The 16,453-nt window shown below is 37.0% G+C and overlaps 1 protein-coding gene across 1 annotated transcript in view; it reads left to right on the plus strand.

Annotated features, from left to right (window-relative positions):
- Positions 1-16,453, plus strand: part of snx2 (sorting nexin 2) — a 37,758-nt gene that overhangs the window by 6,006 nt on the left and 15,299 nt on the right. Inside the window, exons 2-11 of the mRNA XM_055011554.1 lie at positions 2,412-2,511; positions 3,870-4,030; positions 4,434-4,500; positions 4,631-4,674; positions 6,817-6,958; positions 8,157-8,235; positions 10,986-11,061; positions 14,578-14,691; positions 15,236-15,329; positions 15,979-16,184. Coding sequence (XP_054867529.1) covers positions 2,412-2,511; positions 3,870-4,030; positions 4,434-4,500; positions 4,631-4,674; positions 6,817-6,958; positions 8,157-8,235; positions 10,986-11,061; positions 14,578-14,691; positions 15,236-15,329; positions 15,979-16,184 — 1,083 coding nt within the window. The remainder of the gene's footprint in view (positions 1-2,411; positions 2,512-3,869; positions 4,031-4,433; positions 4,501-4,630; positions 4,675-6,816; positions 6,959-8,156; positions 8,236-10,985; positions 11,062-14,577; positions 14,692-15,235; positions 15,330-15,978; positions 16,185-16,453) is intronic.

The raw sequence follows: 16,453 nt of genomic DNA on the forward strand, positions 1-16,453 counted from the left end.
TTCTGTTTCCAGAGTTTCCTTTAACTTCCTGCTGACTCAGAACCCAGGAAACAGTTTGTCATCACTTCCTGTTTCCTGCTGCTTCAGCTAAAAACTTCTTCCTGAACCCAAGCAGCTCCCAGATTCTCTCTTCAGGTGTCTGGTCCAATAAATAAGATGTCCAGAATCACTCAAAAGCTGTTTAACTTCATTGATAAATGTTCCAAATGATGCAAAATAATTCCAGTATTACTAAAAAATGATCAGAAATCACTAAAAATGTTTAAAATGACACTAAAGTTGTTCAATATTACATGAAATTTATCCAAAATTATTCAAAAATTGTTCAGAATCACTCAAAAACTACTTAAAAAAATTTCAAAAAGACACAAAATTGTTCAAAATTACTCTAATTGTTGAATAAGACAAAAAAAAATCCAGAATCACTTAAAAAAATTATTGAAATTTATTTTAAAAAATTCCAAGTCACATTAAAGTTGTCCAATATTACATGAAAATGATCCAAAATTACTCAAAAAAATGTTCCGAATGACTCAAAACAATGTCCAGAATCTGTTTAAATCTATTAAAAATGTTGAGAATCCACAGAAGAAAGAAAAGCAGGAAGATATTTGATGTTTTCCTTTTAGTGCAGCTTTCAAACCTTTTTTACGGTGAAATAAAATGACCTCATGATGTTTTACTGCAGCCAGAGATGAAAGTTTAGCTGCTGAGGCTAAAAGAAACTCGTCCTGCAGAAAAGAAACGTCAGAAATGAGGATTAAAGTTAAAGAAAAACAAAGTTGAAATGACTTCTGCACCTTTAATTCCTGTTTTTAATCTTTTAAATGAACAATATTAATGGAAACACAAAGAAACGTAGAGAAAAGTTGAACTTCAGGCTGTAAACTGAAGCGATAATAAACCAGTTTCTGTCCTCGTGATTCAGAAACTCTTTAACTTTATCTGCAGTTTGACTTTAACTTTGGATTTATGAGGTTTTTTACTAAAACTCTCCTGAAAGTTTTTTTCTGTCCTCCGGTTGTTTAAATTAACAAACTGTTCAGAAACAAAAAGTCCAATTTTCTTTTCATAATCCGACCAGAACATTTCCAGATGTGACTTTAAGTGGAGCTGGTTAACATCTGTAGGAATGCAGGATGTCGTGTTGAGTCAGAACAGAAACCCAGTGACTGTTGCTGCTGTAAAACTGCTGAAACCTGAATTGTTTCTGTTGTTTTCTGGGAAAGTCGAGGTGAGTCTGGAGTCGGATGAGTCGGTCTTTACTGTGTTTTCTCTGGAAGCTGCTGATCAATCAGTTTAACTCCAGGATGACAAACGCTTTGTTTCTGCTTCTTCTGTGGAATCTGTTGAGTCTTTACTGGTCATTATTACCATCAGTTTAACTGCCTCAGGATTGGTTCTACAGGTTCTTGATGGGTTTAAGTCAGGACTTTGGGGAGACCAGTCTAGAACCTTCTTTCCAGCCTGATGGAACCATTTCTTTACCACGTCTGATGTGTGTTTGGGCTCATTGTCTGGTTGAAACATCCAACTGTGTCCAAGATCAACCTTCTGCTGATGGTTTTAGGTTTTCCTGAAGAACATGGAGGTAATCCTCCTTCTTCATTATTCCATTTACTTTGTGTAAAGCTCCAGTTCCACAGAGCATGATACTGCCACCTCCATGCTTGATGGTAGGTTTGGTGTTCTTGGGGTTAAAAGAAGTTTACAATCCACTGAAACCAGTCCTAAAGTAATCCTAAAAAGATCTAAAACCAGGACCAAAATCAAACCTAAACCAGTCCAAAAAAAAATTCAGAACCAGTCAGAATATAGTCTGGAACCAGTCCTACATGACAATTGAAACTGGTTTTGGAAATCATCCTTAAAAAGTCAAAAACCAGTTCAAAATCCGGACAAAACCAAACCTAAACTACTCCTAACAAAAGACCTGCCCAAGACCATCTGAAACCAGTCCTGATCCAGGACCAGATCCAGAGTAAAATAAATCCTAAACCAACTATAAATCACATCCAAAACCAGGAAAACAAAGACTGAAACCAAACATAAACCAGTCCCAAGAAGAGGGTTAGGGTTAGACTATTTAGGAGGCCATGAAACTAAAAAAAATCTGATTAACTCAACTTTCTACATCATCATAGCTGATGATTAAAGTTGCTGTGTGTTTATTTTTGACCCGTATTTCCAGAGAACCTGTAATAAATCTATGAAAGAACCAAAATACTTGATTGTTTTTTGTACACTACAGACTGACATCCTATCCGTGGTCTTTAAGGTGGATATTCTAATGATTCGTTTCAGTAAATATCATCTAACAGAAGGTTTTCTCTAAAACCTGTTTGGTTTCTTTCACCTGCTGCACCAGAAGTCACATATTTGTCTGTTTTGTTTTTTGTTTTTTTTTTTAGTCACAACCAGCCAGTTTACCTGCTGAGGACATCAGCACCAACTCCAACGGACCCAAACAGGACTTACTGTTCGATGACGATCCAGAAGATCTGTTCGCCGGTAAGAATGAACACCTAAAATAAAACTATAAGAACACTTTATGTGGGTCGTTTGTCACCTTTCAGCTGCTGTTTAGGATCAGAATTATTTAGAAGAACTTGACAGATGAGATGAAACTCAACATTTAATGGAAAAATCCACCAATTTTTTTAACATCAAAACATATTTCCGGATGTTTCCGAGGCACATTTTGACATATTCGACAACAAGAAACTTCAAACAAAGTGCGTTAAAGACTAAAAAGATCTAATTTTTACATATCAGGCTGCAGATATTTAATTTTCTGTGATGTTCTGGGTAAAAGCCCTGAAGGTAAAAAGACTAAACAAACAGAATAAGCAGTAAAGACCCTCTGGTTGTTTGTTCAGTTCACTGGGTGGAGTCTTCTGGTGTCTGATGGTTTCGGTTAGAAAGTCCTCCTTCATCTTCTGGATTCCACATCCTTCAGTTATATTTAGTTAATATTTAGTTTCCTTAAACTTTCTGGAACATAAACGTGTTTTTAATTCTGGTTTGTGGGGTTTCCTCTTTGACGATTGGGGGCTCGTCTGGGATCAGATTAACTGTTTGGTGAGATGAACTTTAGTTTTTTGAGGTATTTTTTGTTTTTTGCTGCTACTCCTGTGAAAATATTTTAATTTTTAACTGTATAAATGTGTTTTGTGTTTTAAGGTATTTACAAATTTGCAGTTTAGCTCCTTGTTAAAGTTCAAATTCATGCCAGTTTTGGATTTTTCCGAATTATGGTGTGGATTTGAACATTTCTGAGTGATTTTTCAACAGTTATTGAGTAATATGCTGCAACTTTTGCGTCATTTCGAACATTTATTAACAAATCTAAACAGTTTTTTAATTGATTCTGGACATTTTTTGGGTCGCATTCAAAAATTTGAGTAATTGTGAACAATTTTTGTGTCTTTTGGATCTTTTTTATGTAATATTGGACAACTTTAATGTGATTTTGAACATTTTTTTGTGATTTTCAACCATAATTGAGTAACAATGTTCACCTTTGGTGCAATTTTGAAAACTTTTTGTGAACCATTTTGGAGAAATTTGAATAAATTGAAAGAGTACTGTAATTTTGTCTGATGCTTTTGAATATTTTCCATCATTTCTGAGCCTCAGAGCTTCATCAGTACAGTAGATATATGATAGTACATGAGTTTTGTAATTTTTAAGGAGGAATATTCAAATTGTTTTCTATTTTAGGTTGAATTTTCCAAGTATTTTCCTTTTGGTATTGGTTGCATATCGGTTTAAGGGTTTGTTTATCTATAAATAAGTATCTACCAACAAGTTATTCCAGTCTCTATCGACTCGTTAACCTCCATCATCCTGTGTTAAATGTTTCTCAGAGGCGACCGAGGAGGTTTCATTGGACAGTCCAGAGAGAGACGTCCTGCTGTCAGACGGCCCGTCGCCCGCCATCACCCCCATAACTCCACCCACCTCCGTCATCACGCCCAGAATCGGCCACGCCCACGACGACATGTTCACACACTCCTCCTTCGACGAGGTCACTTTAAACTCACACTACTTCATTTAGCAGCTTTTAATGTCTTTTGGACAGCTTTTACAACGGAATTATGACCAATAATAATAATATACTTTATTTATACAGCTCAGAAAGAAACCTACTTTAAAAGGTTAGAAATATCAATAAGAATAAAAAAAGAAAGAAAAACAGTTCTGAAAAGCAGCCAGAGACGATAAAAACAAACAGAAATCATAGAAACAACCAGAAGTCAAAGAAATCTTTATATCATGAGACAGAAAGGAAACATAAAGGAGTCAAATCAAAGTTTTTTGTGTAAAAGGACATTTTAATCAGAGGTTTTAGAGTCAGATTCCAATAGAAAGAAACCTGCTGAAGTTTTTACTGTTTTCAAATGAATCTAAAAGTCTGTTTCTTTGTGCAGATTGAAGAGGAAGAAGGCGGTGATTCTTTTGACATCCACATATCAGTGTCCGACCCAGAGAAAGTTGGTGAGTACAAGATGATCCCCGTAGTCCTGGAATATCCTGGAATATCCTGGAAAATCATGGAACTGTGAGGAGTGTATCATCATATACATATAATATGATAATTTAACTTCGGGAATCTGTTTGTGTTCAGGTGACGGGATGAACGCCTACATGGCCTATAAAGTGACCACTAAGGTGAGAGTTCTACCTTCATATTTCCAGAGTTCCAGGTCCTTGAAGTCCATGGAGGAGAACGTCCCCTGGAGAGAGTTCTAGAGTAGTAGATTAGTAGGTCTACTCTAGAACTTTCTCCAGTTGTCAGTAGGTCTACTCTAGAACTTTCTCCAGTTGTCAGTAGGTCTACTCTAGAACTTTCTCCAGTTGTCGGTAGGTCTGCTCTAGAACTTTCTCCAGTTGTCAGTAGGTCTGCTCTAGAACTTTCTCCAGTTGTCGGTAGGTCTGCTCTAGAACTTTCTCCAGTTGTCGGTAGGTCTGCTGTAGAACTGTCTCCAGTTGTGGGTAGGTCTACTCTAGAACTTTCTCCAGTTGTCAGTAGGTCTACTCTAGAACTTTCTCCAGTTGTCAGTAGGTCTACTCTAGAACTTTCTCCAGTTGTCGGTAGGTCTACTCTAGAACTTTCTCCAGTTGTCAGTAGGTCTACTCTAGAACTTTCTCCAGTTGTCAGTAGGTCTACTCTAGAACTTTCTCCAGGTGTCGGTAGGTCTACTCTAGAACTTTCTCCAGTTGTCAATAGGTCTACTCTAGAACTTTCTCCAGTTGTCAATAGGTCTACTCTAGAACTTTCTCCAGTTGTGGGTAGGTCTACTTTAGAACTTTCTCCAGTTGTCAATAGGTCTACTCTAGAACTTTCTCCAGTTGTGGGTAGGTCTACTTTAGAACTTTCTCCAGGGGACGTTCTCCTTTCCTGCTTCCAGTCTTTAAGTTTAGTCTCACTTACAACATTCCAGGTCCTTGAAGTTCATAGAGGTGGGTCCAGATTTATCACTTTTTAATGGACTTTTTCCATCATTTCTGAGCCTCAGAACTTCATCAGTCCAGCAGATAGAACCATGACATTTACATTTTTTATCTTTATGCACTGATTTGGAGTCTTTTTGCACAGATATGAATCATTTGAAACCGTCATTGAATAATTTTGGATCATTTTCTCATAATTTTGAAATACTTTAGCATAATTTGGAAAATTTTTAAATAAATGTCAACCATTTTTGAGTGGTTCTAAACAGTCATTTTAAAGACTTTTTGGGTCATTTTGGATCGTTCTTATGTAATACACAACATTTTTGAGTGGTTTTAAGTAATATTGTTCAGCTTTGGTGTCATTTTGAACATTTTTCAGTAAGTATTCAACAATTTAGACTGGTTATAAACAATTTTTGTGTCATTTTGAAAAATCTTTAAGTAATTTTGCATCTTTTTTTATATAATATTGGACAACTTTAGTGTAATTTTGAACATTTTTGAGTGATTTTCGACTATTATTTAAATCATTGTGCAGATTTGGTGTCATTTTGAAAAATTTTTGAGTAATTTTTGATCATTTTTGTGTCATATTGGACAACTTCAGTGTTATTTTGAACATCTTTGAGTGATTTTCAACCATTATTAAGTAGTAATGTGCAGTTTTGGTGTCATTTTGAAAGTGTTTTTTAGTAATTTTGGATGATTTTTATGTAAAATTGGACAACTTTGGTGCGATTGAACATTTTCAACCATTATTGAGTAACACTGAGCGGCTTTGGTTGTCATTTTGAACATTTTTTTATTTTGCCCTTGCTTTTTGGATATTTTTCGTCATTTATGAACCTCAGAACTTCATCAGTATAGCAGATACACTTGAAATGTGTATTATTTGCAGATACTACATATTAAATGACTCAGATTAAATCAGAGGTAAAGCAATTCAGAAACTCCAGCTAACGTTCAGACAGTCTGACAGAAAAACGTCCCTACAGAGGCGACCAGTGAGTCTGTAGCTTTGTTTATTGACAGCAGCAGAGCATTGTGGGTAGGTAAACAAAGGTGTGCAGTCACCTGACAAACACCTGAACCATAAAGGAACCTGCCGACCTTTGGAGCTCACACTGTTGTTATGCTAACACTAGCTAGCAGCGCTAACTGTTAGCATGCTGATGCTAGTTAGTGCTAAACCAATCAGGAGCTGTTTGACCTTTGACTTAAATGTCCAGAAAACCTTCCAGAAACATGTTTTTATCTTCTGATGTTACCTGATGAACAGGTTTTAGTGTCTCAGGTGTTGATTAGAGGAGGTTTTCAGTCAGTTTTATGTTTTTTCTCTCTCCATCTTCTCGTCAGACCTCCATGTCACTGTTCAAGCAGAAGGATTTCTCGGTAAAACGGCGTTTCAGTGATTTTCTGGGCCTCCACAGTAAACTGGCCTCCAAGTATCTCCACATCGGCTACATCGTCCCTCCTGCTCCAGAGAAAAGCATCGTGGGTAAGAAAAAAAGCTGATTCATGCACCTAATATCTGATGATAATTAAATAGAAGTACATTTATTTATTGTTCATTAATCTATTTACATATTTTAGTCTATTCAGTGTGACGTTTATTTTTTTATTTTGTTTTTCTTTTATAAAGATTAACTTCTCTATCTGTCTTTATTTTAATAATATTTATTTTGTTTTATTTTATTTTGGAAGGATATTTTCTGTTGTTTAATAATATAATAATATTATTTAATTTTTAAAAATGGTATTTAATGATTTTATTATTTTTATTTTTTTAGTGGTAGATCATGTGGATATATTAATTTTTAAAAATTTCTTATTTAGTTTTTATACATTTTTGACTTCTGTTTTGCCTTTCACCTTTCTATACTAACAATGATAATAATATTATTATCGTTATTATATTATTTTTATTTGTTTTATTTTATTTGGGTGTCACAATCTAACTTTGAGCAGGACATTTTCTGATATTTTATAATATAATATAATAAATTGTATTTAATGATAAGTCTATGAAAATGTGGATATATTTAATAAAAAAAAATTTAAATAAATTGAACTTCTATTTGCTCATAACCTTATATTAATAATATATAGTTTTATTCTATTTAATTTTATTTTATTTTGGCGTCACAATCGAACTTTGAGCAGGAAATTTTCTGTTATTTAATAATATAATATTAATGGCAAATCTATGATAAGAATTTTTTTTCATTTTCTTATTCTGTTTTCATAAATTTTGACTTCTGTTTTGCTCTTCAGCTCTCTATCTGTCTTTATTTTAACAGTAGATTTTTTTTTAATTCATCAATTTTTAAAAAAAATTTGTGTCCCAATCTCACTTTGAGGAGGACATTTTCTGTTATTTTATGATGTAATATCAATTTTAAAAATGTTTTTTAAAACAAAATGACCATAAATGACTGAAAACATGTCCAAAATGTTGTAAAAGGTGTCAAAAATAACATTTTAAAACAGTTCTACACAAAGAAAGGATGATTTTATCTCCAGAAGATCCCAGGATGGTCTCTAACCAGAGTTCCTGGTGTGTCTGGAAGCTTCCTGTTGGTTCCTGCTGGTGGAAGCTCTGATCAATTCCTCACTGATTGATTCCTCGGTGATTGATTAGTTAATTAGTGTCCTGGTGCTGCTTGTTGATCAGTCGTGTTAATTAACGTCTGCAGGGATGACGAAGGTGAAGGTTGGGAAGGAGGACCAGTCATCCAACGAGTTTGTGGAGAAGAGACGGTCGGCTCTGGAGAGGTACGGAGGATTTATTATTTATTACATTAGTGTTGGTTTTCTGTCGTTCTTCGCTACTGAATGAGGGATTAAATTACCATATCTTTGGTATTAAAAGATTTGAACTTCATTTATTTACTTCATCATTATAACAGGTATGTGAATTTCAAGCTATTTCCAGAAACAGTTGTCGACCGCAGCACACGAATTCCAGTCGGAGGTCATTAACCACCACAAGAGACTCTGTCATGGTGCCCGTCGCTAGCTAAACCCCCACAAGTGACTTTTCTACGACTTTTTCACGACATACTTTGTTATATTTTTTACAACATGCTATACTATGACTCTTGTACGGTTTTTTCTTTAATATTACTTCATGATTTGGTATACTAAGACTTTTTAGGACTTCTTCACAACATGCTAGAACATTTTTTCGCGACTTTTTCACGACATATTACACTATGACACTTTTACAACTTTTCGCAAAATACTGCGCTATAACTTTTTTACGACTTTTTCATGACATTTTGTATGATACTGTAACATTTTCATTTAACATATGACAGTGTACTAAACTCAGATTTTTGCGACTTTTTCACGACATACACAATTTCATTTTTTATGACATACGATGCTACCACTTTTTTAACAACTTTTTCATGGCATAGCATACTACGACTTTTTTATGACATACTATACTACAACTTCAATTATTTTAAGACATGTTATACGACTTTTTAACAACTTTTTTATGATATACCACACTATGACTTTTTCATAACATGCTTTACTATGACATTTTTAGGACTTTTTAGCCAGCTACTATACAATGACATTTCAACTATTGTTTTTTCTTTACAACGTACTACTTTGCAACTTTTAAAACAACTTTTTATGACATACTGTACTGTGACTTTTAACAACTTTTTCGTGACATGCTATACTATGACTTTTAAATGACTTTTTTATGACATACTATATTACGACATTTTTGCGACTTTTTTATGACATACTATATTATGACTTGTACCACTTTTTTTGACATGCTATGCTATGACTTTTTAACCATGTTTTTATGACATACTGTACTATGACTTTTTCAACAACTTTTTTATGAGATACTATTAGACTTTTTGACAACATACTATACGATGACTTTTTAATGACTTCCTTAAAACATGTTACACTATGACATTTTTTTTTACAATTTTATATCATACTGCCCTCAAATTTTTTAGGACTTTTTCAAGACATACTAAACTATGATTTTTTTATGACTTTTTTCACAACATGCTGCTCTTTGAATGACCATTAATTATAATTAATCAACTAATTGTGATTTTCACGTACTATACACACTGCACTGAGACTTTTAGGACTTTTTCACAGCATCCTGTGCTATGGTTTTATTTTACATCTGTTTCAGGAAACACCACACTACGACTTTTACACGATTACATCATAAGAGTTTAATTTAACAGTAAATCTGACGCTACATGACAAGAAAAACATCGATTCAAGTTAAAAACAGGAAATTAAGGCGACTAAATCACACACTGGCAGATGTGTGGTCTTAGTGTGTGATCTTAGTGTGTGTGTTCTTAGTGTGTGTGTTCTTAGTGTGTTTGTTCTTAGTGTGTGTTTTTGTGTTGTATTAAAGTTCAACCTGGTCAGAAGTTTACAGGCCGAAAGGTTAAACCACAAATATTAGATACATCATCATTACAGGACACGCAGGTGCACGTGTGTTAGTGCACGTGTGTGTGTGTGTGTGTGTGTGTGTATGTGTGTGCTGAATGCTGAGCAGCAGGGAGGGGAGGGGGGAGCGAAGGGGGCGGGGCTGACATTCTGCTGCCCTTTACTGATGCTGTTTGATTGACAGGAAGGTCAGCCAATGACAGCTGACGGAGCTCAGAGCTGCAGAACTGCAGCTGATGGAAACACACACTAACACACACTAACACACACACTAAAACACATTAATGAAGGAGGTTAATGAGGACAAAAATGTACGTTCGTCAACATTATGAAAGTTAAAATTGATTTTGTATGTATATTTTTGTTTAGTGTCAAAGTCGCACAAAAACAACAACAAATTGATCCAAGCAAGTGTTTAGAAAAAGTATAAAGAGGGACGGCGTCTCTAGAGGGTCAGTTTTCTCATGTTTACCTGTTAGAAGGTTAAAACGGCGGAACAGAATTCACCTCAGCAGCACCGATAGACTCATAGGATAAACTTTATTAATCCCCAATCCCCTGGTAAACAACAGGACTAGAAATAGAAGAATAGAATAAAAACATTAACGAAGACTACATACACCTTTCACAGGTACAGATATGAGACGTTGGATAATTATACGACATACTATAGTATGATATTATAGTATGACTTTTTCATGTCCCGTTTCGGGACTCCAACAGTACTTAATTCTTGGACATTCACCTCCATCTTCGACCCAATGGTGGCGCTAGAGCGTTTAATGTACAGACGTGAAACTTGGTGAACAGAATCAGAGGACTTTTACTAACCAGTGCGCCAAATTTCATGGTTTTGCAGCGTATAAGTTGTGAATAATTCCAAGAAATGCTTTACTAGGATGCAGAATTGAGTCTTGGTTAAAGAGGTGGACCAGAGGCTGATTTTCAGATGCCAAGCATTACTGTTAAACTCCAACATCAGCCGATAATGTGGAAAAAGCAGCAACAGCAGCTGGTTTCACGTCGTTGGATTGAAGCCGGACCTTCTAACAAGCAGACGTTGTGTTTTCCAGGTATCTGATGAGGACGGTGAAACATCCCATCCTGCTGAAGGATCCCGACGTCCTGCAGTTCCTGGAGAGCTCTGAGGTAAACATGAAGCTTTCAGCTCGTCAGTCAGGATCCTTCGTTATCATCACAGCGCTGCAGAAACAGTCCGCTGCAGAAAATCAACAAAACCCAACTCAGAGCTGCTGCTATTTCTGGAGGCTAATTTTCAGCTCGATGCCAAAACAGCCGCTTAAAAAGTCCAGTTTGTTTGGATGAGGTGAGCTGAGAGACGCATTTCTGTCCTTCAGAGTCCTACAGACTGAAGATCTGGTGATTAGAGAGTTAAAACTTCCAACATCAATGCACCAGATGTTCCAAAAAACTGAAGTTTAACAGCTGAGATTTACCTAATATCAACCAAGATCAATTCAATTTCAATTCAATTTTATTTATATAGCGCCAATTACAGTCAAATTGTCTTAAGACGCTTTACAGAACCCATATGAACCCCCAGAGCAGCCCTAAGGAGACAGTGGCAAGAAAAATTTATTTGTGTCGACACAAAGGAAAAGACCACGTCATTTTTTTTTTTTACTGAATCTGATCCTGAAATTGTGATTTTTGTTTTGAATATTTTTAATATACTTGAAGAACTTGAGGTTCTCGTGCTGTACGGTTGGACTAAACAGTCTGAAGAACAAGATGGCTTGTTTAAAATGAGTTAACATTCACACCAATATGAGCTTCAAATATTACAAATATACGTCTCTCAAAACTGTCCAAAAACACACTAAAATAATTAAAATTATTTTAAAAAAGGTTCATAATGGCATCAAAGTTTTTGACGACATACTACAACTTTTTATATTACAACTTTTTAACGACTTTTTCATGACATACGATTTTACAACTTTTTTAATGCCAAGCTACACTGCTGAGGTTTAAAAACCAATTAAACAAAACAAATAAAAAAGCGGAAGGAAGGACAGAAGGGAGGAGGGATGGAAGGAGAAATGATGATATGAAGATTATTATGGTTTAAAGGACTTTACAAAAGTGTCACAAACTGGTTTTTTGGTGTTTGTTTTGTAACAGCAGACGTAAAGGTCGACACATAAAACACAAAAAAAATCCTCCAGAAACAGAGTTTTCAGAGGTTCCTGCAGAAAAAGTTCTCTGAATTGAGCTGAAACGTACCAGAGTATGGATAGATTCTGGATATTACGCATAAATAGACATTTTTAAACTTGTGTCATCCTGTCAGCTGTTTTGTTAAAATAGACCAAACTGTTTGTTGTTCTACACAAATATTTACATGTTTTAAAGCCATAGTGAACTAAACAACTACTTAGGAGTAAAAGGAACCTTCTAGGGTTCCTCCCTATCGTCACTGTAGGTTCCCCGGTGTTCCCCTGGTTCTAGTTGAGGACAGTCGGAGAATCGATGTTCAGATCAGACTTTCTGTCTCAGTTTTCTGAGTTTCTTTCCCAACAAGGTCGAAGCAGAGCGACTCTAAAAACTGCCTCTAAGGGTTTCCTGTTTCCTGCTTTGTTGTAAATCTTGGGAACGTTTGGGGCTGTCTCCCGGCGGCCGTGGAACACAACAAATGGCTTCGTGTCACCGATTTAACAGGCGAACCTGTCGGACGGCTGAGCGGTTAGCTTAATGAAACACAACCAGCCCTCCGCCTCCGTTCATTTACCCTCCGGCCTGCAGCTCCGAGGCCCCCGGGACCCACCGGCCCCCGGACGCCAACGCTAACGCTAAATGAGATTGGAGAGGAGGGGAGGCGGGGTAAGAAAACCTCGCGTGTCCACGAGAAAAGTAAACTTTTCCAAAATGAAGAAAAATGAGGCTATTTTCAGACGGACATCGACGACGTTTCCTAGGCGTTTGTTTTTTTTCTTTTGCTGCGGTTGAAGTTGTTCAGCGAATAAAACGACTTCATTAAACGTGATGGAAGGAAAAGGAGGAAGAGGAGGAGGGAGGAAACATAGCTGTGATAGGAGGAAGGGAGGACAGAAGGAAGGACAGTAGGAGGGAAGGATGGAAGGAAGGACGTAATGAAGGATGGTAGGAAGGATGGAAGGAAGGACGGAAGGAAGGAAGGAAGGAAGGACAGAAGGGAGGAAGGAAGGAAGGACGGTAGGAAGGAAGGAAGGACAGGAAGGACGGTAGGAAGGAAGGAAGGACTGTTGGAAGAAAGGAAGGAAGGAAAGACAGTAGGAAGGACAGAAGGAAGGAAGGACGTAGGAAGGAAGGAAGGAAGGAAGGACAGAAGGAAGGAAGGAAGGACGGTAGGAAGGAAGGAAGGAAGGAAGGACAGAAGGAAGGAAGGAAGGATGGTAGGACGGAAGGAAGGATGGTAGAAAGGAAGGAGGGACAGAAGGAAGGACAGTAGGAAGCAAGGAAGGATAGAAGGAAGGAAGGCAGGAAGTTTCTATCGGTTAATATTTCCTGCTATAATTATACACAAGATATAATTTATTATTATTATTATTATTATTATTATTATTATTATTATTATTATTATTATTATTGAAAACACATTTTGACATCTTTGAGCTTTTACTTTGAAAGTCTATCAACCAGCCAATCACCTGTGAGAGCATTCAGACTTAGGATTAGAGCTCAAACAGACCGTCACAGCTCTGAAACTAGAAGTCGGATTAAAGAAGTTCTTCCAGCGTGTGAATCAGGATCTAGTTGTGAACATTCTGAAGCGTTTTCATGTCCGTTCTGAAGCGGTTTCATGTCTGTTCTGAAGCATTTTCATGTCTGTTCTGAAGCGTTTTCATGTCCGTTCTGAAGCGTTTTCATGTCCGTTCTGAAGCGGTTTCATGTCTGTTCTGAGTTTTCTACAGATTTACTATCAGGTTAGAGAGACTCACTGTTTCTGGTTTTACAGCTCAGATATTATGGAAGTCAATGAGAGTTTTAGTCGACACATACAACCTAAACTACGACTGCGTAAAAACCTTAAAATATATCAAAACACAAATTTACATGAATAACACGTAAAGCCTGGTGATCTGTTTAAACTCAGAATGAAGTGTCTAGTGTTAAGTATACCAGAGCTACAGGGCTCTACGGGTGGCTAGTTTAGGTGGTTGTCTGGCCGACTTCCCATCCATCCATCCATCCATCCATCCATTATCTATTATCTATTCACTGCTCAGTCCTCATTAGGGTTGCAGGGGGTGCTGGGGTGAAGGCAGGGGACACCTTCACAGGTCGCCAGTCTGTCGCTGGGCTACATATACAGACCAACAATCACATTCACACCTACGGGCAGTTTAGAATAATCAATTAACATCAGCATGTTTTTGGACTGTGGGAGGAAGCCGGAGAACCCGAAGAGAACCCATGCATTCACAGGGAGAATATGCAATGGCCGACTTCCCATTCATTTCAATGGCGATTTTAATACAGTTTTTTATGAATTTCGTAAAAACCGTTCGAAGAATCGCCACCAAAAGTCACAGCAGATTAGTCCCGATTGAGCTGCACGTTTTGATAGATCATTCATGTGGTTTCCCCAAAGCTACGGGGCAAATCTACAACTCAAAGTATAATAAGAACCTGATATTTGTTTGTTTGTTTGTTTGTTTGTAGTTGCCACGGGCCGTCAGCACTCAGGCTCTGAGCAGCGCTGGACTCCTGCGAATGGTGAACAAAGCTGCTGACGCCGTCAACAAGATGACGATCAAGATGAACGAATCAGACGCTGTGAGTGAAGGAAGGAAGGAACTAAAGAAGGAAGGAAGGAACTAAAGGAAGGATAGTAGGAAAGAAGGATGGAAGGAACTCAAGAAGGAAGGAAGGAAGGATAGTAGGAGGAAAGGATGGAAGGAAGAAAGGAAGGAAGGATGGAAAGAAGGAAGTAAATAGGAAGGATAGAAGGAAAGATGGAAGGAACTAAAGAAGAAAGGAAGGAAGAATACTAGGAGGGAGGGAAGGAAGGAAGGAAGGAAAGAAAGATAGTAGGAGGAAAGGAAGGATGAAAGGAAGGAAGAATAGAAGGAAGGAAGGATAGAAGGAACGGTGGAAGGAAGGAAGGAAGGAAAGATGGAAGGAAGGATAGAAGGAAAGATTGAAGGAAGGATAGAAGGAAAGATGGAAGGAAGGATAGAAGGAAAGATGGAAGGATAGTAGGAGGGATCGAAGGAAGGATGGAAGGAGAAATGATATGAAGATTATTATGGTTTAAAGAACTTTACAAAAGTTCCACAAACTGTTTTTTGTGTTGTTTGTTTGGTTGTTTGTTCATCAGTGGTTTGAGGAGAAGCAGCAGCATTTTGAGAATCTGGACGTCCAGCTGAGGAAACTTCACGCCAGCGTTGAGTCTCTGGTCTGTCACAGGAAAGGTAGAGAAATGATTCATTTATTTAACGTACAGAATGAGTTCTGGTCCATCTGCAGCTTTCTGGTTGTTTTAGAGCTTTTTATGCTTGTTTTCTTTCACATTTTGGTCATTTTATGCATTTTCTGGTCATTTTACGTCACAGTTTTGTAATTTTATGCGTTTTTTTAGTTGATTTGCATCATTCTGGTTGTTTTACATCTTTTCTGGTTTTACATCTTTTACTGGTTGTTTTATATATTTTTCTGGTTGTTTTATGTCTTTTAGTGGTTGTTTTACCTCTTTTACTGATTGTTTTACATCTATTTCTGGTTGTTTTACATCATTTATTGGTAGTTGTACATCTTTTCCTGGTAGTTTTACATCTTTTATTGGTTGTTTGACATCTTTTATTGGTTGTTTTACATCGTTTATTGGTTGTCTGACATCTTTTATTGGTTGTTTTACATCTTTTATTGGTTGTTTTACATCTTTTATTGGTTGTCTGACATCTTTTATTGGTTGTTTTACATCGTTTATTGGTTGTTTTATATCTTTTCCTGGTTGTTGTACATCTTTTCCCGGTTGTTTTACATCTTTTCCTGGTTGTTGTACATCTTTTCCTGGTTGTTCTACATCAGTGAACTATCCTCCTGTGAATGTTTCCTCTCCAGAGCTGTCGGTGAACACGGCTCAGTTTGCCAAGTCGGCGGCCATGCTGGGGAACAGCGAGGACCACACGGCTCTGTCCAGAGCTTTATCTCAGCTGGCCGAGGTGGAGGAGAAGATCGACCAGCTGCACCAGGACCAGGCCAACGGAGACTTCTACCTGTTCTCAGAGCTGCTGGGGGATTACGTACGACTGCTGACCGCTGTCAAGGTAGGAAGGAGGAAGATATGAGGGTTAGGAGGTGGAAAAACGAGTCCGGAAAGGCTAGAAGGTTAATCTGAGAGTCTGTTTACGACTTTAACGTCTTTTTATGACACACGAAATTATGACTTCTTGACGATGTTCTTATGACATATTATGACTTTTTCATGACATATGATACTTTGTTACGACTTTTTACCGATTTTTTTATGACATAGGCTACTACGACTTTAACGACTTTCTCATGACATGATACTGTTTTTTCTGTGACATACTAT

This window comes from Amphiprion ocellaris, chromosome 6 (genome assembly GCF_022539595.1).
Source record: "Amphiprion ocellaris isolate individual 3 ecotype Okinawa chromosome 6, ASM2253959v1, whole genome shotgun sequence".
Lineage (NCBI taxonomy): Eukaryota > Metazoa > Chordata > Actinopteri > Pomacentridae > Amphiprion > Amphiprion ocellaris.